This window comes from Dipodomys spectabilis, unplaced genomic scaffold (assembly GCF_019054845.1).
Source record: "Dipodomys spectabilis isolate Male_0828 unplaced genomic scaffold, ASM1905484v1 ptg000019l, whole genome shotgun sequence".
NCBI classification, from domain to species: Eukaryota; Metazoa; Chordata; class Mammalia; order Rodentia; family Heteromyidae; genus Dipodomys; species Dipodomys spectabilis.
The window spans coordinates 8029554-8052100 of record NW_024870696.1 but is presented as its reverse complement, the minus strand read 5'-3'; the positions used below and the strand labels follow the sequence as shown (position 1 = coordinate 8052100).

General features: G+C 36.8%; 1 protein-coding gene across 1 annotated transcript in view; it reads right to left on the bottom strand.

The window, feature by feature from the left end:
- Positions 1 to 22547, bottom strand: part of Pld5 (phospholipase D family member 5) — a 342516-nt gene that overhangs the window by 114195 nt on the left and 205774 nt on the right. The window contains exon 4 of the mRNA XM_042674470.1: positions 4509 to 4620. Within this exon, the coding sequence (XP_042530404.1) occupies positions 4509 to 4620 (112 nt within the window). The remainder of the gene's footprint in view (positions 1 to 4508; positions 4621 to 22547) is intronic.

Genomic DNA, 22547 nt, shown 5'->3' with positions numbered 1-22547 from the left:
TCTTCCTTAAAAATTTAAAAGAAGCTAGGTACTGGTGGGTATACACCTGTAATCCTAGCTACTCAGAAGGCTGAGATTTGAAGATGGCAATTTTTGGGCAGGAAAGTCCATTAGGCTTTTATGTCCAATTAATCTTCAAAAAGCCAGAAGTGGAGCTGTGGCTCAAGTGGTAAAATGCTAGCCTTGAGTCCAAAAGCTCAGAGACGGTCCTAAGGCCCTGAGTTCGAGCCCCAGACTAATGCACCCCACCACACACACACCCCTAGTTAAAAGACAACCCTTAAAATAACAAAATGCTGAAACAAGGACACAGGATGACCCATTGCAACAATGATACTCACAAGACACTATGTTGGAAATGAACTTTACAACTTTGGGTGGGGGAAGTGGGGGAGGGAAGGGATGGTAGGAGAAAAACAAAGGAGGGGGGTAACAATGCTTGACAAGAAGTGTACTCATTACCTTACTGATGTGACTGTAACCTCTTCATACAGCATCTTCATAAGAAAATAACATTAAATAAAAAGACAACCCTTAAATAAAATATTCATTTTTTACATTTATTTTTAAATTTTTATTAACTATTGTTTGAATTTTTAAAATTATATTTATTTTTTATTATCTTCAGTTATAAAATGTATAACATATAAGTTTATGAATACAATGTATCTTGATTAACGTTATCCTTTTATCATTCTTCCCCTTCTGTCTCGACATCATCCTTCCCCTCAAGGTACCTGACTCCTTATGAGAGTACTCGTCAATCCTTCTCTCCTTTCTTCTTCAAATACAAATTTTAAATTGTTTCATAAAGTTCCTAAAATGTACTAGGGAACCAAAGAAACGCAGGCTGCATGTTTTCCCGCATTTGTGGTAACTTGAATGTGCCTATAAATTTACAAGTAAACACATTGGATAAATAACACTAGAGCATGATAAATTATATAGGACCTTGGTTATTAACATACAGAGGCCAAAGGAGGCTATGCATGGAAGCGGTGGACAGAGGCTCAATGGCTATGAACAGATGATCACATACGATACTATCCTATGAAATGAAAAGGAAACAAGAGACATTCTTTAGTTGTTATTGTTGCTGTTTTTGTTTCCTTTTCCTTTTGTCTTGTTTCTTACTTTGTATTTGGGAGGGGAAGGGAGGACATATAAAAGGTGGAACATGGATGAACAAATACAATAGTCACTAGACACTTTGCTAAAAATGAACTGGTTATCCTGTGGTGGGCATGGAGGGAAGATTGGGAGAGTGTGGGGGCTGGGAAGGTGGCTCAGTGGTAGAGTGCTTGCCTTGCACGCATGAGGCCCTGGTTTAATTCCTCAGCATCACATAAGCAGAAAAAGCTGGAAGTGGTGCTGTGGCTCAAGTGGTAGAGTGCTAGCCTTGTGCTGCAGAGCTGAGGAACAGCGCCCAGGCCCAGAGTTCAGACTCCACGACCGACGACAACAACAACAACAACAGCAACAACAACAACAACAACAACGATGGAAAGAGTGACAGAAGGGGAGACATGATCCATAAAGAATGATATCTAATTCTCATTACTTGATTCATGTAACTGTAACTCTTCTGTATATCAATTCTGCAATAACAAAAGTACTTATAAAAATAAAATGTACTATGTCATAAAAATAAAATTTACTAGGTTATATCTTATAACTAGAATGAGAGTTGAAAAATAGATCTGTATTCTAGAGATTTATGTATCTTGTGCATACAGTATATACACATGCATTACTAAAAGCCAACTGACCTACTATAGGTCTACAGGAAATAGTTATGGGGAATGAGGGTCCTGTTTATTACTCTACCAGAAGCAGTAACTCCTGTTATTTGTAGAGCCTGCATTGTACTATAAATAGATCAATTTGAAGATTCCAGTGTGTTCTGTGAGAAGCAATGACTATAATAAAGCTTTATTTCCTAGTTTACAACAGAAATGTGAACCAGGGCTTTATGTATAAATTTGCTAACAGCTATCTCTTCTTCTGGGGGATAACTTACTTTAATAATAGCTAAGACACCTGTCAGGCCATCTAAGACTCTCTAGCTTTAACTTCCAATTTAGCAAAGTTTATGGCAAGAAAGCGATATATGGCTATATAAACAAGAAGTAGTAGAACTCTTAGACCCCCTTTCTCCTTCCTAACTAACTTTTTATACTTACAGAACCATCAAATCCCTAGCAGAGGTAAGTAGATACAATTAAAAGAATCACCTGCAAACACAAGCATCCTTAGTTAACCACATGTAACCCATCCCTAGAGGGTATATTAGATAACAAATTCTCAGACAGAAAAAGCAAAATTTAATATTTTAAAATAAAATAATAATGTATTTCTAAGCCATTCTGAATGTACTTGTCAATCCACCATACCAGGCATTTTGATTTTCAGAAATATTATAGTGTACTCAAGCAGCAATATGAAGCTTTTCAGATCCTGACATATCTTGTCAATTTCTTAATTTTCCTGTGACAGTTTTGCTATAGTGTGGATAAATGTTCTCCAAAGGCCCATGTGTGGAATGGTTGATCAATATATGGTTCTGAGAGAGGTTGGTTTTATGAGACGTTGGTTGATTATGGTTCTATGAGAGGTGGTGGAAATTTCCTAACATTTAGAAGTTAGGTAGAAGTAGTAGAAGTTAGGTAACTGAGGATGTGGCTCTAGTTTGTTCCTCCCCCTCCTCCTCCTCCTCCCCCTCCTCCTTCTCCTCCCCCTCCTCCTCCTCCTCCCCCTCCCCCTCCTCCTTTGTATTTTCTGTTTTGGTATTGGGGGTTGAACCCAGGACATTGCACTTGCTAGGCAAGCACTTTGCCACTGAGCTACATCCCAGCCTGTTTTCCCGTGTTATCTCCCTCTTTGTCTTCCTCCCTTCCCTGATTGTCCTTTGCCACCAGATGAGTTACTTCCTTTACCGTGTGCTCCTACACACAAGCCCCAAAGAAATAGGGTCAATGACAAAAGAGGAGAAGGCGAACCCATGCGCTAAAGTGAAGTTTTTCCCTTACCAGGTTAATTATTTCAGATATTTTGTTACAGTAACAGCACACAAGGCTGATTATACAAGGTTCACATGTGGCCAAGCTTATGGCTTCCATATACTTATGTAATTTAACATTTACTTTTTCTTTATCACTTCCAACTTCAGGCAGAAAGGCCGCTTAGGTTCACTTACTTGCATCCATCTGTCCAATTTGCAGAAGGTATAGTCACTAAATAACTTCTAAAAAGATGAGAAAAGTGGCAAGCAAAGAGTCATGGTATTTTCCAATAACAGACACCCAGATGCAATGCTGCCAGGTGAAACATGTAGACTCAATGAGATTGTCCTCTCCTACGGACAACCAGAAGCATGGACATTTTCACCGGTTCCCACGTGTCAATTTTTATTGAGGTTTAAAACTCATATAGTAAATTCTGTACAAAAATCTTTACAGCTAGGCGCTGTGCTGGTGGTTCACGCCTGTAATTCTAGCTACTCAGGAGGCTTGAGATCTGAGGATCATCATTCAAAGTTAGGAAAGCCACAGGAAAGTCCCTGAGACTCTTATCTCCAATTTACCACCAGAAAACTGGAAGTGGCAGTGTGGCTGAAGTGGTAGAGTGCTCATTTTGAGTTGAAGAGCTCAGGGACAGCACCTAGGCCCAGAGTTCAAGCCCCATGACTGAACAAAAATGTTTACAATGTTTAGAGAATAGTTTAGACAAGATTGCAGCAAAATGAAGGTATGTCTTCATGAGAAAAATTGCAAAGTGGAATAAGAGTGAAATTTTCCTATGCAATTGTCCTAATTTTAAAAAGTTCATGGTATTGCACAGATTTGTAATGGGTGCTGCATTATTTTAAAGACTGCTGTATGAAGAGGATTTTCATTTCATAGATGAGAAAAACAAACTGGTGTGTGTTTTAATGGGATATAACTAAAGTGTTCAAGGGAAAAAGATTCTTCTTTCTAGTTGATTATCACCTAATGGTAAATGTATTATTATTATTATTACTATTATTATTATTATTATTGATCAGTCATGGGGCTTGAACTATGGGCCTGAATGCTGTCCCTCAGCTCTTCAGCTCAAGGCTAGTGCTCTACCACTTGAGCTACAGCGCCACTTCTGGTTTTCTGGTGGTTTATTGGAGATAAGAGTTTCACAGACTTTACTGCCTGGGCTGGCTTTGAACCGTGATTCTCAGATCTCAGCCTCCCGAGTAGCTAGGATTACAGGCGTGAGCCACTGGCACCTGGCTGGTAAATATATTATTTTGTATGAACTAATATGAAAAAATATAGTTTGGAATTCCTAGTAACATTCATTCATTTATGGCTTTGTTCAGAAGCTCTGGTCTGAGTTTTGTTTTTGAAAGGAGAAATAAAAAGTGTATGAAGTGAAATGTACTGATCACAGAGAAATTATATTGCATTTAATATAAAATCGAAGGTATTTCTCAGAGAACCCATGGTAAAGTAGCATATCAGCCTTAGCCTTACCCTTTAATCTCAAGGCTTCTAATACCTTTGAACCAGCTGTCACATCACTCACGAGCTTGATTTCTATGTTTTGGGAAGTCAGCTGGAGCAACTTTTCAAAAAGTTGTTGGCCCTGGAAGAAATTCAGAGACAAAGGAAATAAAAATCTAATTGTTTGCCATTTTAAATAGGTGTACATAAACTCATTAAAAGTAAAACTTTATATTCAATTTGTAAAAGGCAAGCACTTCAACAATTAAAATTCACAAAAGATTTATGAAACGTTCTTACAATCGTTAACACAAACAAAGCAGGAACATAGATTACATTCTCCCTTTTTTACTGTTGTGCTATTTAGGAATTGTTAAAATAATCTCAGATTTTAAAGCTACAATGCAAGCCTAAGTTCCTTTCACAGTTAAAATATGTAACTATATGCAATAACAAGGCAACAAAGAATGTTAAACAGTTTGCATTTTGGTCCTAAATTTTGTTATTTTATAGTTTATAAACTATGCTTCTCAATCTCACTCATCATCATCATCATCATCATCATCATCATCATGATCTTTTCTTCCTCTTCCTTCTCCTCCTCCTGCTCTTCCTCCTCCTCCTCCTCTTCCTTCTTCTCCTCTTCTTCTTACTTTTTATGCTATGTAACATAAAGATATTTATTGCCAAAGTTTTTTTTTCCGCATGAGATTAAGGAAATTAATTTTAACTATTATGGGTGACATAATTACTAAGTAGTGATTTAAGTGAATTCATCTTATTGTTTCAAACTTGCTCCACTGAATGCAACTAGTTCTGCATAAAAATAAATGAATGACAAAATAATAGAGCTTTCACCTGTAAGATCTTCACAAACACATGATGTTTATTGTAAGATTTAATCTCTGAGGTCCACAGTCATTGCCTTTTCTCAGGAGATGAGCTTGCAATATTAACATGTTTACTCATTTTATCTGTGTGTGTATTTTATTTTTTTTTTTTGTGTGTGTGTGTGTGCGTGTGTGTGAGCTTTTCTGCTCAACGATAGCACTTTACTACTTGAGCTATAGTTTTCTTTCTGTCTTTTTAAATTTATTTTTTATTATTTTGTTTTTATTTACCTTTTATTGTAAAGATGATGTGTAGAGGGTTACAGTTGCATGACTCAGATAAAGAGTACATTTGTTTTTTGAAGAGTGTCACCTTTTTCCTCCATTTCTCCCAGTTTTTTCCCTCCCAATACCCTTCTCTCAAAAATTGTATAGTTTTTTCAACATAGTGTATATTATTTGTTCACCCTTTGTCTGACCATTGCTGTGCTCCCTTTAACCTTCTCCAAACAGATAAACTTACATACAAGACAAAAGGTGGAACCATTGCAACAATGAGATGTACAAGTCGTTATGTCGAAAAACAAACTTTACAAGTTGGTGGGTGGGGGCAGAAGGGCGTATGGGAAGGGATGGAAAGGGGAAACAAAGCAGGAGGCAACAATGCTTGATAAGAAATGTTCTCATTATCTGGCCCATGTAATTGTAACCCCTCTGTACGGTATTTTCACAAAAAAACCAAAAGGTACAGAAGTCAAAAACAGCAATAAAGAAGAAAAATAGCAAAATAACCAAAAAATTCTTGTTTCCATTTCTTGGAATTCATTTCAACAAACATTATTTTATTTAATTATATGTACATAGCTATTACATTGTTGGTGGGAATGTAAACTTGTTCAGCCACTCTGGAAAGCACAATGGAGGTTCCTCAAAAGACTAACATAGATCTTCCCTGTGATCCAGCAATTCCACTCCTGGACATTTATCCAAAAGAAGACAAATAAGGCCATTAGAGCTACCAGCACAACCATGTCCACAACAGCATTGTTTAGTTTAGCCAAGATATGGAATCAACTCAGATGACCGTGAGTGGACAAATGCATCAAGAAAATGTGGTATAAATATACGATGGAATTCTACGCTACCATAAAAAAGAATGACATTGCCCCATTCATAAGGAAATGGAAAGACTTGGAAAAAATACATATTAGGCAAAGTAAGCCAGACCCAAATAACACAAGGTGCATGTTTTCCTTCATTTGTGGTAACTAGCATGTTCTTATAAATATACGAGTAAACACACTGGATGGTAAAACAAAACAAAACCACTGGGATATGATAAATTATACAGGTCTCTATCCATTCACACAGAGACCAAAGGAGGATATTCTTAGGAGAGGATGACAAAGGCTCAATACCTTTCTGTCTTTCTGATGGTTAACTGGAGATAAGAGCATCGGGGACTTTCTTTCTTTCTTGTATTTTTAATCTTTTTTTTTTAATTGCGAAAATACCGTATAGAGGGGTTACAATTACATGGGCAAGGTAATGAGTACATTTCTTTTTTTTTAATTTTTATTTATTTTTTTATTGTGAAAATACTGTACAGAGGGGTTACAATTATATGGGCAAGATAATGAGTACATTTCTTATCAAGCATTGTTGCCTCCTCCTTTGTTTCCCCTTCCCATCCCTTCCCATGTCCCTCCCCCCCCCCCCAGCAACTGCCCCCCCCCAAAGTTGTGAAGTTAGTTTTTCGACATAACGACTTGTACATCTCACTGTTGCAATGGGTCCGCCTGTATCCCTATTTAAACAATTTGTTTTTACCCTTCCCCTCCACAAAGTATACCAACATCAAATACAGTGAAAACAGAGTTTATACCATGGGGGAGGGACATACAAAGCAACAAAACAATCACCTTATAAACATGTTAGAAACAATTGCAAGACAGAAAAAAAACATTTGAATCCTTATGTTGGGGTTCATTTCGCCTAACTTCAACTTATCTGACTTTTTCTGCTTGTCTGAGATATATACTAGTTCTTGCAAATAAGGGAAACCATGGGACCTATGTTTCTTTGAGCCTGGCTTACTTCACTTAAATATAATTTTTTCCAAGTCTTTCCATTTCCTAACAAATGGGGCAATGTTATTCTTTCTGATGGAGGCATAGAATTTCATTCTGTATATATACCGCATTTTCTTGATCCATTCATCTACTGAGGGGCAACTGGGTTGGTTCCATATTTTAGCTATGGTAAATAGTGCTACAATAAACATAGTTGTGCTGGTAGCTTTAGTATGGTCTTGTTTGTAATCATTTGTGTCAATGCCCAAAAGTGGGATTGCTGGGTCATAGGGGAGCTCTATGCAGTCTTTTGAGAAACCTCCATACTACTTTCCAAAGTGATTGAACAAGTTTACACTCCCACCAACTATGCAGTAAGGTTTCCTTCTGTCCACATCCCCTCCAGCATCTGTTGTTATTAGAGTTCTTGATTATAGCCATTCTAACTGGAGTGAGGTGATATCTCAATGTTGTTTTGATTTGCATTTCTTTTATGGCTAGACAGGTTGGGCATTTCTTCATGTGTTTATTGGCCATCCTTCTTTCCTCTTCAGAGAAGTTTCTCTTGAAGTCTTTAGCCCACTTATTTATTGAGCAGTTGTTTCTTTGAGGATTTGTTGTTGGGGGATTTAATTTTTTGAGTTCCAGGTATATTTTAGATAAGAAACCCTTGTCCATTGTATGGCTAGTGAAGATCTTCTCCCAATCCATGGGCTTTCTATTGATCTTGCTAGCTATGTCCTTTGCCATGCAGAAGCTCTGCAATTTCATGCAATCCCATTTGTCCAACCTTTCTTTGATTTGTTGTGCTTCTGGGTCTCTATTAAGAAAATTTTGGCCTGTGCCAAGGAGATCTAGGGTTTCTCCTATTTCATCCTGTAATGTTTTCAGAGTGTCTGCTGTCTGCTTTGACTCCGAGGTCTATGATCCATTTGTAGTTCATTCTGGTACAATGTGATATATAAAGATCTAGCTTTAGTTTTCTACAGGTGATTAACCAATTTTGCCAGCACCATTTACTGAAGAGGCTGTCTTTCTTCCATTCTATTTTTTTTAGCTCCCTTATCAAAGATTAGATGGCTATAGGTCTGTAGGTTCATTTCTGGGTTTTCAATTCTATTCCATTGGTCCTGAGGCCTGTTCTTGTGCCAGTACCAGGCTGCTTTGATTACTATAGCTTTATAGTAGAGTTTGAAAATTGGCAGTGATATTACTTCAACATTGTTCTTTCTGTTAAGCATCATTTTTGCTATTCGGGGTATTTTACTGTTCCATATGAATTTTTGGATTGCCTCTTCTATTTCCTTGAAGAATGAGACTGGAATATTGGTAAGCATTGAATTTGTAGATACCCTTGGGAAGTATTGCTATTTTTACGATGTTGATACTTCCAATCCAGGAGCATGAGAGGTTTTTCCACTTTCTAAGCTGTTTTGATTTCCTATTTCAGGTTTTTAAAGTTTTCATCATAGAGGTCCTTCACTTCTATAGTTTAGTTAATTCCTAAGCATTTTATTTTTTGTGGGGCTATTATGAATGGAGTTGCCTTCCTGATTTCAGCCATGCTTTTCTCATTGATTTTTGAGGGTTAATTTTATACTTGCTACTTTGCCAAAGTTTTGAATCAGCTTGAGTAATTTGGGAATGGAGTCCGTGGGGTTCTTTAAATACAAGATCATGTCATCTGCAAAGAGGGAGAGCTTTACTTTATCTTTCTCTATTTGGATCCCTTTTATGTCTGCATCTTGTCTTATTGCTGTACCTAGGCATTCAAATACTAAATTGAAGAGAAGTGGAGAGAGTGGACATCCTTGTCTCGTTCCTGAGTTAAGAAGAAATGGCTTTAGTTTTTCACCATGAAGTAATGTGCTGGCTGTAGGTTTGTCATATACAGCTTTTATTGCATTGAGGTATGTTTCATGGATTCCTAGTTTTTCCAGAGCCTTCATCATAAAGGGGTGTTGGATCTTGTCAAATGCTTTTTCTGCATCTTTTGAGGTAACCATGTGGTTCTTATCCTTGCTCTTGTTGATATGATGAATTTTATTAATTGATTTGCATATATTGAACCAGATTTGCATCCCTGCAATGAATCCTGTTTGATCGTGGTGTATGATTTTTTTGGATGAATTGTTGAAGTCGATTGGCCAATAATTTTTTGGGAAGTTTTGCATTGATGTTCATCAAAGAAATGGGTCTATAGTTCTCTTTCTTTGATGAGGAGTCCCTGCCTGGTTTTGGGATGAGGGTTATGATGGCTTCATAGAATGAGTTCAGTAGTGAGCTTTCAATTTCATTGAAGAGTTGGAGGGGTATTGGTGTGAGCTCTGCTTTGAAGGCCTTGTAGAATTCCACTGTCAATCCATCTGGTCCCCTCAAGGACTTTCATGCTGAGTTGACTTGGGACAGATCTCAGTTTCTTTTTCTTTTTGTATGTAGTTTTTAATTGTAAAATTACTGTACAGAGGGGTTACAGTTTCATGAGTAGGGTAATGAGTACATTTCCTATCAAGCATTTTTACACCCTCCTTTGTTTTTCCCCTATTATCCCTTCCCTCCTCACCTCCCTCTCCCGCCCACCTCTGCCTGAAGTTGTAAAGTTCGTTTTCTACATGTCTTGTACATCTCCTTGTTACAATGGGTCAACCTATATCCTTATTTCAGCATTTTGTTATTTACCTTCCCTTTCCCAAATTAGAACAATGTATATACAAGATGCAGGGCACCAGAATCAAACAGTGAAAACAGGGGTTATGCCATGATGGAAAAACATACAAAAGAAACAAAAAAATCACATGGAACATTATAAATACATTAAAAACAACAGCAAGAAATATAAAATCATGTTACTTAACATTTTCTTATAAGGTCATATATACATAGTTTTTGAGCTTTTCTGCTTATCCTAGACATATACTAGTTATTGCAAATCCCAGCTTCTTTAGTAGATAGAATTACAGGTGAGCCATTTGCACTCAGCTGTTGTGGTCTTTTTGTTGTTGTTGATGGTGGTGGTTTTTTTTTTTTTTTTTTGAGTCAGTCATGGGGCTTGAACTCTGGGCCTGGGCGCTGTCCCTTAGCTCTTCAGGTTAAGGCTAGCGCTCTACCACTTGAGCCACGGTGCCACTTCCAGCTTTTTATGCTTATGTGGTGCTGAGGAATTGAACCCAGGGCCTCATACATGCAAGGCAACACTTTACCACTGAGCCACCTTCCTAAAACCTCTTTGTGCGTTTTTAAAGATCTCTTCTTCTTACCATAAAAATGAAGTGACTTTCTTTTAACTTTTCAAATTTTTACTTTTTAGAACAAATCCCTTCAAGGTTAGATAGACAACAGGCACGTACACTTATGTACATATGTACGTACATACCTACGCATATATGTATGTATGTATTTAACTGAGGCATGAATTCAGTTTTTACACACTTATTAGGCATGCACTTTCTGCTGAGCTATGCCTCCAACAAAGCTTGGCTCTTAATGAACACCATTAAGTCTTAGCTTACCTTGATACAAATGGGTGGTGACTACTGACTATCTTTAAACAATGTGGTTATTGGATAGAGAGGATGGAAAACATGTGAATGCAAGCAGTGGTTCCTTCAATCCACTAAATCCACACAGAGAAACACGGTGCATCTGGTGAGATCCCCTGGTTAGTAGGCCATTATTTTTAAACACACACAAAAATTTTAATCTTAATTATATAACCAATTTAGCAGCAAATAAACATCAGCTATCATCTATCAGTATTTCTGTCTCTGTACTTCAGATTCCCCATGTTAAAACAAATATCAGAACTCTCAGGCATGAGTGTAAATGGAAAATCTGAAGTCTACAGATACTTTTAGACTGTTATTAGATGAAGTTTATATTTTAGTATGTGAAGATTTCTTAAATCACAGAATCTTAAAACTTGAATTCTAATATTCACTGAAATACACATGGCTTTCAGAACTTTTCTATTTGGGCTGGGGTGAAGTTGCTGTTATATTTTCTGTATTTTCTTCTTGCCTAATCACTTTTTAAAATATATACTTTTTATTGTAAAGATACTGTCCAGAGGGGTTACAGATACATGAGCAAGACAATGAGTCCATTTCCTATGGAGCATTGTTACAGCCTCCTTTATTTTTCCCCTACCATCCCTTTCCTCCCCACCTTTACCCAATCACTTTGGATAGAAAATTCAAAATGAAGAGAAGTGGACAGAGTGGACATCCTTGTCTGCTTCCTGAGTTTAGAGGAAATGTCTTTACTTTTTCACCATTAAGTATAATGCTGGCTGTAGATTTGTCTATACAGCCTTTATTGTATTGAAGAATGTTCCATGGATTCCTAGTTTTTCCAGAGCCTTCATCATAAAGGGGTGTTGAATCTTGTCAAATGCTTTCTCTGCATCTATTGAGATAATCATGTGGTTCTTATCCTTGCCCTTGTGGATGTGCTGAATGCTTAAATAGGGATACGGGTGGACCCATTGTAACAATGAGATGTACAAAAGACTATGTTGAAAAACGAACTTTACAACTTCAGCTGAGGGTGAGGGGGTGGGGGAGTGTAGCTGTGGGGGTGGGAAGGAAGGGAAGGTAGGGGAAAAACAAAGCAAGAGGCAACAATGCTTGAAAGATAATGTACTCATTACCTTGTTCATGTAACTGTAACTCCTCTGGACAGCATTTTTACAATAAAAAAGTATTAAAAAAGAATAAAAAAAGAAAATTCTAAATGGCTTACCTTTCAAAGGTATTAAACACCTACTTTATGCAGAAATCTGTACTGAGACTTACTTCTAGTTTGTTGAATTAACTTCTCAATTTTTAATAAAGGAGTAACAAAAAGGCTTTTGCTTTTAAACATCAGCAATTTAAAATCTTGCCCTTTTTGGTAAAAAAAACATTGTTCAGCATCTCAAACTTAAATAAATAATTTCAAAGTTAGTGGCTCAGATGTGATGACCTATTTTGAGTCAATGTTTTTCCCCTGAAGTTTGCAAAAACCTTATGATGGATGGCAGTCCTAAGAAGTTAAGCGACACCGAAGAACAGAGACCCAACTCAGTCCTTGCCTGACCTTAGAGGCTGTTGAACACAAGCTTATCTTCTAATCCCAGATAGAAAAATAAACAAATAAAATTTTCCTTTTCTCTGCCCAGGTTCACTGACTCCTCCCTTGGATCTAACTGACAAAGGGGTTAGCAAGTGGAAAACTAAATTTAAATCATGTACATATATTTGCACATATTCACAAGAACCCCAGAAAGAAATGAAAATTAAAGCAGTGACCAGATGATTGAGTTTTTATATACCAGTTTAAGCGGAGAAGAGGAAATGTATGATAAATTATGGGAATCTAGCTACATAGACAAGATATCCTTTGTCAGTAAATGCTGGCAGGGATGTGGTCAAAAAGGAACACTATTATACTGTTGGTGGGATGTAAACTAGTTCAACCACTCTGGAAAGCTCTATTGAGGTTTCTCAAAAGACTAAACATGGAACTTCTCTATGATCCAGCAATCCCACCCCTGGGCATTTATTCAAATGACCACAAACAAGGCCACACTAAAGCTACCAGCATGACTATGTTTATTGCAGCATTATTTACCATAGCTAAGATATGGAACCAACCCAGATGCCCATCAGTAGATACACACAATGGAATTCTATGCTTCCATCAGAAAGAATGATATTGCTTCATTCATAAGGAAATGGAAAAACTTGAAAAACATTATATTAAGTGAGGTAAGTCAGACCCAAAGCAACATAGGCTCCATGTTTTCCCTCATTTGTAATAATTAGTATATATCTAGGATAGTCCCAACAGAGGATCACAATAACTCAATAGCTAGATATATATGACTATAGTCATATATATATAAAATGATGATACTAATTGAAATGAACTCCAAGATACGGATACCAGTGGTTTTTCTTTGTGGTTGTTGTTTTTAATGTATTGTACAAAGTTATTTCTTTTTTCTTTCATTTTTTTCTTTTGTTTATCCGCTGTTGTCACTGTTTTGATTTTGGTACCTTTTCTTTGTGTATACATTTGGGAAAAGGAAGGGGAACCAAAAAATGGTGAGAAAAATGACAAAAGGTGAACCAACACAACAATGATACTCACAAGACACTATGCTGGCAATGAACTGGGGGAGGGAAATTAGGAGAAAAATGAGTGAGGTGAAAAATGTTCCACAAGAAATGTACTCATTACCTTATTAATGTAACTGTAACCTCCCTGTACAGCATCTTTACAAGAAAATAAAATTAAAAAGAAATGTACTCATTACTTTATGTATGTAACTGTAACCCCTCTGCAATCACCTTTATAATAAAATTAAATTTAAAATTTTCTGATATAAGGAAAATTAAAAAAGAGATCCTTTGTCAATACAGTGAGAGATAGCAACAAGGGACAAGATGCTCATGTATTGTTATTATTTGAATGTTAAATGTACCCCAGAAATTTGTTTGTCATAGGCTTGGTTCCAACTGGCAATACTCAGACAAGGCAGAAAATTTAGGAGGTATGGCCTAGTGGAAGATCTTCAGTCTTGGACATGTGCGCTCTTTAATGAGCTTCCAAAGAAGTAGGGTCAATTGATAGTGGACTGGAGTTTCCAAAACTGGGCGACAAAATAAACCCTCTATCTTAACAAGTTTCTTATCCAAGACATTCATTGTAGCAGTAGAAAGCAGAATGACACTCCCAAGATAAGCACCTGAAGACTCAAGCTATTGAACAGACAGGAACCAGAGTTCAAGCACACTAGGAGTTCCTCCAAGATAGCTAAGTGTGGCTGGGACTCAGACCATGATTTCAGAACAAAGTTAGAGGGATGTTGAAAGAACAGCATAGCCATCATTCAGGCCCAGATCAGTGGACTGAGAACTGAATGGAAGCAATACTAAAGAGCATGTACACACACAGAAAGGAGGATAAGGGAGTTAAGCAGAGTGGAAACTGAAGAGTTAGGTGCGTGATAGATACACTGAAGAGAAAAAAGACAGAGAGACTAAATCTGAATAGCAGGAAAAACTATCTAATGTGAGGAAAGGCATAAACCTAAACAAAGTTTAAAAGACCCAAATGTGAAGGTATATGTGATATAAGGGGACTTCTCGGTACTTTCTATATAAGAACTGAGTACCAAGGAGAGAAATCATTACACACGTCTGTCTAAAAAAAGTAAAATTGTGTGTCAGGGAAAACATATCACAGACTAGCCATTTGTAACACCAAGCTCCTTAATGGTAGCCAAAAATTCAAATCCAATAGTCTGTGCCCACACAAGAAGTTTACCTGCTAGGGAGAATAAAGGAAATGTTGGTAGATTTGTACAGATTTAGAAACTAAATGATGGTATAACCCTTAGAAGGAACACGGTTAAGGAAGGGACTCCAGCCTCACAGTAAACAATGCTCAATACTGTCAAAGGAGATAAGGAGAAAAAGAAAAAGAAATGATAGAATATAAAAAAAATTTGGTACCCCAATATTTTTTTCCTTCTTGCTATTGTTTCTAACGTATTTATAATGTACTATGTGATTTTTTTGTTTCTTTGTATGTTCCTGTCCACAGTAGAACCCCTGTTTTCACTGTATTTGATTCCATTTCCCTGCATCTTGTATATATACACTTCTCTAATTTGGGGAGGGAAAAGGAAAAAAACAAAATACTTAAATAAGGACACAAGTTGACCCATTATAACAATGAGATGTCCAAGACACTATGTTGAAAACAAACTTTACAACTTCGGTGCATGTCAGGGGTTGGGGGGGAGTAGTTGTGGAGGTGGGAGGGAAGGGATGGAAGGGGAAAAACAAAGGAGGAGGCAACAATGCTGGGTAGGAAATGTACTCATTACCTTGCTCATGAAACTGTAACTCCTCTGTACAGTATTTTTACAATAAAAATGTACAAAAAAGAGTCTGGCATACTTGCTAAGTTAGGATTCTAATAGAGGAAGCCCATTATGAAGAAGTCCACTGAAAATCTATTACGTACATCTTCCATGAGGCTGATATTGATCCAAAAGGGCTGAGAACTGGTTTGTGGGTGGGAGTGAAAGAATGCTATTTATTTAAAAAAGCATTAAAAAACATCAAAACATACAGTACATATACAGTATAATATCAGTATTTCACAGACGAAGAGGACTAAAGGAAAGTGTATTTACAAAGCTCTTAATAATGTAAAAATACTTGAGAACATTTATCTACAATAGGATAAATAATGTCAGTGAAAACTAGAGCAAGAGCAAGGGAAGAAAAAGAAACTAGATGAGGAAAACAAGGCATTATTATGTAATGACACATTTTGGGGAAGGTATGACAGTAATAAAATGGTATGCACATTATGCATAGTCACTGCATATATAGGGCAAATTTTAATAGAAATTAAGTAAAAACAGTATCAATTAACTTGATTATGTTTGACATTTGTATATTTGTCTTTCTACACAGTAAGGCCCCCCTACAATTCTTTTTGTGGAACATTTGTAAATATCTGCCTTGTAGCTGTTCTTAACAAAACTTGAACAGAAGTTATAATGAGATATTCTACATGCTTCACTGTTCATACTCAAACAAAATGAAGAACAGACTGTTAACGGGAACTCATAAACAAATCATATAGGTTTGGAAATTGAACAAGTTACTCTTACATTATTCTAACACTAGAGAAGAATAATACATTTATGAATTCTCCAGAAAGCTATGAATCAGTAAATACTTCATGACAAAACCATGAAATGAGGTAATATCTCTTGTCAGAGAGAAATTTGTAGCCATAAATGTTTACAGTATTATAAAAAGAACATACTATAAAGTTATACCAGTGAGGTATATAGCCAAACTTAAGAGGATCCTGAGGTAGTATACATAGTTTATCAATAATAAAGATGATATTTTAATTCAATTTGAAAGGCATAAACTTATTTATTGTACCTCACATTAAATATGTACTCAGAATGAGTACAGACTAATGTTTCCAAGAAAATCTAGGCAACTCTATGTACAATCATAGAATAGAAGAAATCTAAACCATATTATAGCTGTCTGTTATGATTTCCAAAGATAACTGGTCCTAATATCTGGAGCTTAATAACGTTAACTTCCTTAGAACAGGATCTTCACAGATATGATTAAATTAAAGGTCTTATGATGGGGTAATCATCCTAGACTATCTGACCATACTATTTACATGCACAAGTACTTGTAAGACAGAGGCAATGGGGAACTTGTCATAACTAAAGAAGAAGTTAATGGGGAAATGGAACAAAGAGAGATTTTAAGATGCTGGGCTGAAAGCATGTAAAGCCAGCCAAAGAATTCTGGCAGCCAACAGAAGCTTAGAGACAAAGAATGGATTCTGCCCCAGGGCCTGTGGAGAGGGCACCCTTCTGATACTCGATTTTAGTCCAGTGAGATGGATTGTAGACCTTTGGCCTCCAGAATTATAAAAAAAATATACATTTCTGTTGCTTTTAAGCACTGTCTCTAGTAATTTGCTACAGTGGGCACATTAAAAAAACCAAAGAACCTCAAAACCTAACACACAAGCTAGATATATAGAAGTAATAAAAGATAATATATTTGCATAGAATTATAAACATTTAAAAAACTATATATGGTAATAAACCCCAAGATAATGCTAAGCAACAAATCCAAGGTATTTGTTATGCCAATGAAAGATGAAAAGATACTAGTTATAGTGTATAAAATATGTTAACCATTAATAAGGTCTATTATCCGATAAAATATAGGGCAAAACATGAGAATACACCTGATAAGAAAAGCCAAGCCTGTGTTGGATAGGTTAAGGGGTGCTTTATGTAGTAAAGAAAGCTTAAAGCAAATCAATAAAGAGATCTCCCTTTTTACTCACAGAGAGTAAAAATAACTTCCACCGTAGTTGTAAAGTTCATTTTTAACACAATGTCTTGTACATCTCATTGTTACAATGGGTCAACCTGTTACGACTTCAGCAGGAGTAGGGGGGTGGGGATGGGGGGAGTAATTGGGGAGGTGGGGAAGGAAGGGAGGGTAGGGGAAATACAAAGGAGGAGGCAACAATGCTAGATAGGAAATATACTCATTACCTTACTCATGTAACTGTAACCCCTGTGCACAGTATTTTTACAATAAAAAAGTATTAAAAAAGAAAAGTAAACAGCTGCAACCATTTAATCTTGTTAACAAGTTATGGAAAAGACAAATGAACATATTGCTTCCTAATACCTAGGCATCTCATTCCTCAAATGTATCCCAAATACTGTGCACAGGTGGGTATTTACGATTATGAGAATGGAAAAATGCAGAATATATCTTGTATATTTTATTACCTATAATTTTAAATACACATTTATAGGCATACATACATGGATACAGATAGACACATAATGTATATGCATATCAAGGTGAATGTAATGTGCATATGTATATTTAAATGCAGTTATGAATGTGCCTTTAATGAGAGTTTAAATAAAATAAAAATGAATGGTTAAACATTAAATATTTGATGATACATTTATGATAAACAAGATTTAGGATTTAAGATAGTATCTTTTGAAGCAATACGTTGGATTAAAAATTTATAAAGGAATAACACTATATGTATATGGATCCAATTAGGACTCACTTCAATAGCTTATCTTATCTATTTACTTATAGGTAACAAAAATTTTTGGCTTGGGGGATACATAAAGATAGCCAAGGACATAAACATTAATATGTTATTTACTCAGTGCCAAATTTATTCTTAGATGTCCCTGTATAGGGAAAAATATCTTTTAAGCACAGATTCATTTATTTCATTTCCTGTTTGCCTACAATGTACATAATAGAGATCTTAAAAATTGTTAAGTAGAATTATCAGATGATAGGTAAGCAAATACATCTCCATGTACAAATCCCAGGATGGAAGAACAGATGCAGTATTAAGGGAAACAAGGGTTCTAATGACCTAGCCTAGAGCTAGGTAAAGTTTCTCAAAAGTAGCAAGGAACTGGTTTTTATACAGGTGGACCTGTTGCAACAATGAGAAGTACAAGTTGTCATGTCCAAAACGAGGTTTACAACGTTGGTGCGGGGGTGGGGGGTGGGGGGGAAGGAGGGGAAGGAGAAGGATTGGGATTCGGGGGGAGGGGGGAGGCTGGGAAGGGATGTGAAGGGTAAACCAAAGGAGGAGGCTGCAATGCTTGGTAAGAAATGTAAGCAAATTCCAGATAGAGATCTGTGATGGAGAATCTACCTGGGGAAGGTAGGCAGACCAGGCTGGAATGGAAGGTAGGTAGGTAAGTAGGGGTACAGAGTCTAAGTACTATGGACCCTAAAGGATTCTTAACAAAGGAAGGAAGCAATGATATGAAAATTATAATATATATTATATAACATATAAATGTTCAATCTAAAAGACCTCTGATGACAATTTGGAGAAAGATTGGTTTTCAGGGGAAACATGGAGGCTCAAAGAGCAAACAGCAGGTTGATACACAGTTTGGTGAACGATAATATTGTCTGAGATAAGAGTGGGACCAATGGTAATAAAAAATGGAAGGCATTCAGTTATTACAAGCTAGCACAGTGAGGAACTTGATGATAGACTTGGGGCTTGAGGGAGGTAATAAAGTTGGAAATGGTGGCTGGATTGGCAGCAGCTGTCAGGATGTGATCACAGAAATATGAACATGCTCATTTGTAGTCAAATGAAAGGTGGTTTCTATTTCATCTCCCCTCAAAAGCTTAGGGGTGAATAAGCTTCAGAAGTTCAGCCAGTGAGCTAGGGATAGGACCTTGGTTGAGAATATCCACTTTTGGAAATGAGTGACTATGACCAACATGAAACCTGTAAAGAGTAGATGCTGTGGTGGCTATTGGGCTACCTATCCACTCATTAGTAACAGGCTCTTTTCCATAATGGCATGTAATTATTTTGAACAATTAATCATGGTTATCTAATGACGGTTATCTGAATTAAGCATCTCATGAGTATGAACATAGCCATCCTTGTCAGGGGCAGATGAGGAGATGAATCAGCTCACTAGGCCAATAATGGGCCAGGAAATAGCATGGAACTAATAGCAGAGGCAGAATGTTTGTAACAGGCCCTCAGCAGCTGGAACGCAACAGAAGCTGGAAAGTAGTTCTGGACTTGTTTAAATGTCTGCTCAAATTGCAAAGAGTAGGTAGACAATGTTGTCTTGGAACCATCATGTAGCCATGTCTGGATGAGAAGAGCTCTTCTGTTCTTCATCATTCTCTTGTGGCAGGGCAAAGAGATGTGTCTGGGTCCAGAAAGGAATCGTAATTGTGCCAAATGAATCAACTCTCCCACAGCCGCTTGTCCTATCTGGTCAGAGGACCATAGAGAACAGAAAGAGAATTCCTTCACACCCCCCTCATGGGAATGACAACCACCATTCCATGCACATGCTCGACATCCTGTGGTTGTAACTGTAAGAGAACAGCTTAGGCCCCTTAGCACTCTGATTTTGCTTCTGAGAATTGGCATTCAGCAAATGAGCTGAAATAAAAGTCATGAGCTGCAGCAGTATTTATTTAGAAAATGGAAAAAAGACAACTTTAGTGTCCCATAGGAGAAATACTTACAGTATTTTAATCTGATGAATCCACCACACCATGTATTAGGCAGCCAATTAAGAATGTCTACCCATATGTCTAATAGAATAGAAATGTAATCATGCTGTAATGATAAGTTCATACTTCAGATGCAAATTTCTTTGTAAAATATAAGGCTATGAATATAAGTAAAGTGATAAAAATTAAGCTGTCAAAATGTTTTTGATGGCCATATGGAAGATTTCTTTTCCATTTCTCCATAGTTTTTCAAATTTTTTTTTTTTTGGGGTCCGGTCGTGGGGCCTGAACTCTGGGCCTGGGCGCTGTCCCTCAGCTCTTCAGCTCAAGGCTAGCGCACTACCACTTGAGCCACAGCACCACTTCTGGCTTTTTTCTTTTTGCTTATGTGGTGCTGAGGAATCGAACCCAGGGCCTCGAGCATGCAAGGCAAGAGTTCTACCACTGAGCCACCTTCCCAGCCCAGTTTTTCAAATATTTTATAATATCTTTATAGTGAAAAGAAATACAACCTATTCTACTTGAAACTTAAAAAACAAACAAACAGAAAAGCTCTAAAAAAGCAACAGAGAAACAGGAACTACTTCCATAAAAAGAAACTGAAAAGACATAAGTATACAAGCAAAAAAATATCTCAAGCAAAATTACTTTGGAGAAGTCATTACTTAATACAAAAAATTTGGAAGAATACATTTGGGCTCATGATTTATTCATCTCTATAGTACTAGCTTTAGTAGGTTAAAGTCTTGAAGGATATTGCTTATGTGTTTACATAGAGTAATTTCCCTTGGAAATATATCGAAAAGCAAGCAAAAGCACAATCAAAATTGTTCAACAGATGGGGAAGCAGAAGCATTGAAAAGCAGTAGGAATTTGTGACAAAAGACTAGGCTTTGGCAAGAAGCAGAATTCCCAGGAGCCTGGGAGCTGGACAGCACATCCTAGAGTGAAAGCAGACCTTCCAATCCTATTCCCCATTGGCTCCTTGTATAGCTGTTCTCCCATTCTGTATGCTTTTTGCATCAAAACTAAAGGTGAGTAAAGAGTCTCCTTCAAAAGACTTGAAGAAGGATGGAGATTCACCTAGGACAGCAAGGATAGATATGAAAAGAAGAGAGCCATATTCTCACTGAGGAGAGAGAATTGACAACATGCTAGAAACTGGGAGTATGACATGGGATTCTAATAGAATATGGGCTGCAAACAATTGTGGCAGCTCTAGGAGTCATGAAGGCAGAGTGCTTTCCACCAGCAGCACAGTATAAGCTGAATACTGCATGATAACAAGTCACATGGGCTTTCAACTTAAAACAAAAACAGGGACTCCAAACCCTACCAATCAATAAATATTGGAAGCGACTCTAGACTGGAGATGACCATATTTCTTCCTATGCATTGAGGGTTCAAAATGTCAGTTGTGCAGATGTATATAGATGTCTTGATTATCTCCTTGTTTTGCTTTGCTTTGTTTTTGAGATAGGGTTTCAACAACATGTAGCCCTGGATGGTTTTTACCTTCACTTTCTCCTGCCTTAGTCTCTCCTTAGTGCTGAAATCATAGGCATGTGCCACCAGGTTTGGCAATCCCGGTTATTTTTAATCCTGCAAATTCTAGCAAATATTAACTAAGGTTGTAGGTTTCTTTCTATTAAATGAAATTGTTCTAATACCAAATATGTTAAAATTTTACACATAACAACTTTGCCAGCTAGTCATATCAACAAATAAAGAGGTACACAGGTATTCTTATGCTTGTCACATTCTTGAGAATGGCTTTTGGGAATAATACTGGTTAAGAGAATTAAACTGACTTGAGCTAGAGTTGCAATGTGGACACAGATCAGTAAATATAATGACAACATACATGATAGCAATTGGTATATACATAAATGGTCATTTTCCACATTATTTATGTATGCCAACTAATTTAATGTCAACTAAGGCATAGGTTCTGTGATTGCCTTGAGGGTGATGATGAACAAATTGAGGAACAAAGAATTCAACATCTTGTTTCAGGTCACACGCTGATAACAAACACCTATGCAACTTCCAGTATCCTTTTAACCTTGTTTCTATGATCTGCTGAGTGCTTGTAGAGAGGAAAGGAACTAGGCTTATAGTTTACAAATGACCTATTGGTCATCTACCTTTCCTACTTGCTACTCAGTAACTTGGGCAGTTTGTGAGCAATTTAAATGATAAATTTCCCAAATCCAACAATTGTGATGTATTATCAATTGGCAGTGATTGCTCACTGGGAAGCCAGGCTCTAATTGACTATATAAATGCATCTCTTCAACATTCAGTTGTTACAGCTCATTAATTATTTCATTTGGTTCCTTACAGTGAACTCATAAAGAATGGAGGGATGTTCCTTATCCAACAAGTTAGGCAGTTATACTAATAAGCCTTCACTGGTCACATTTCCTGGCTTGTTCTCAACAGTCTTGATTTCATTAATTCTCACCATTTTATCTCATAAATAAGCAATCAAAATGTCTTATAAATTTCAATATTTTATTGGCTAAACTTGTCATCCTCACAGCAACAAGAACTGTT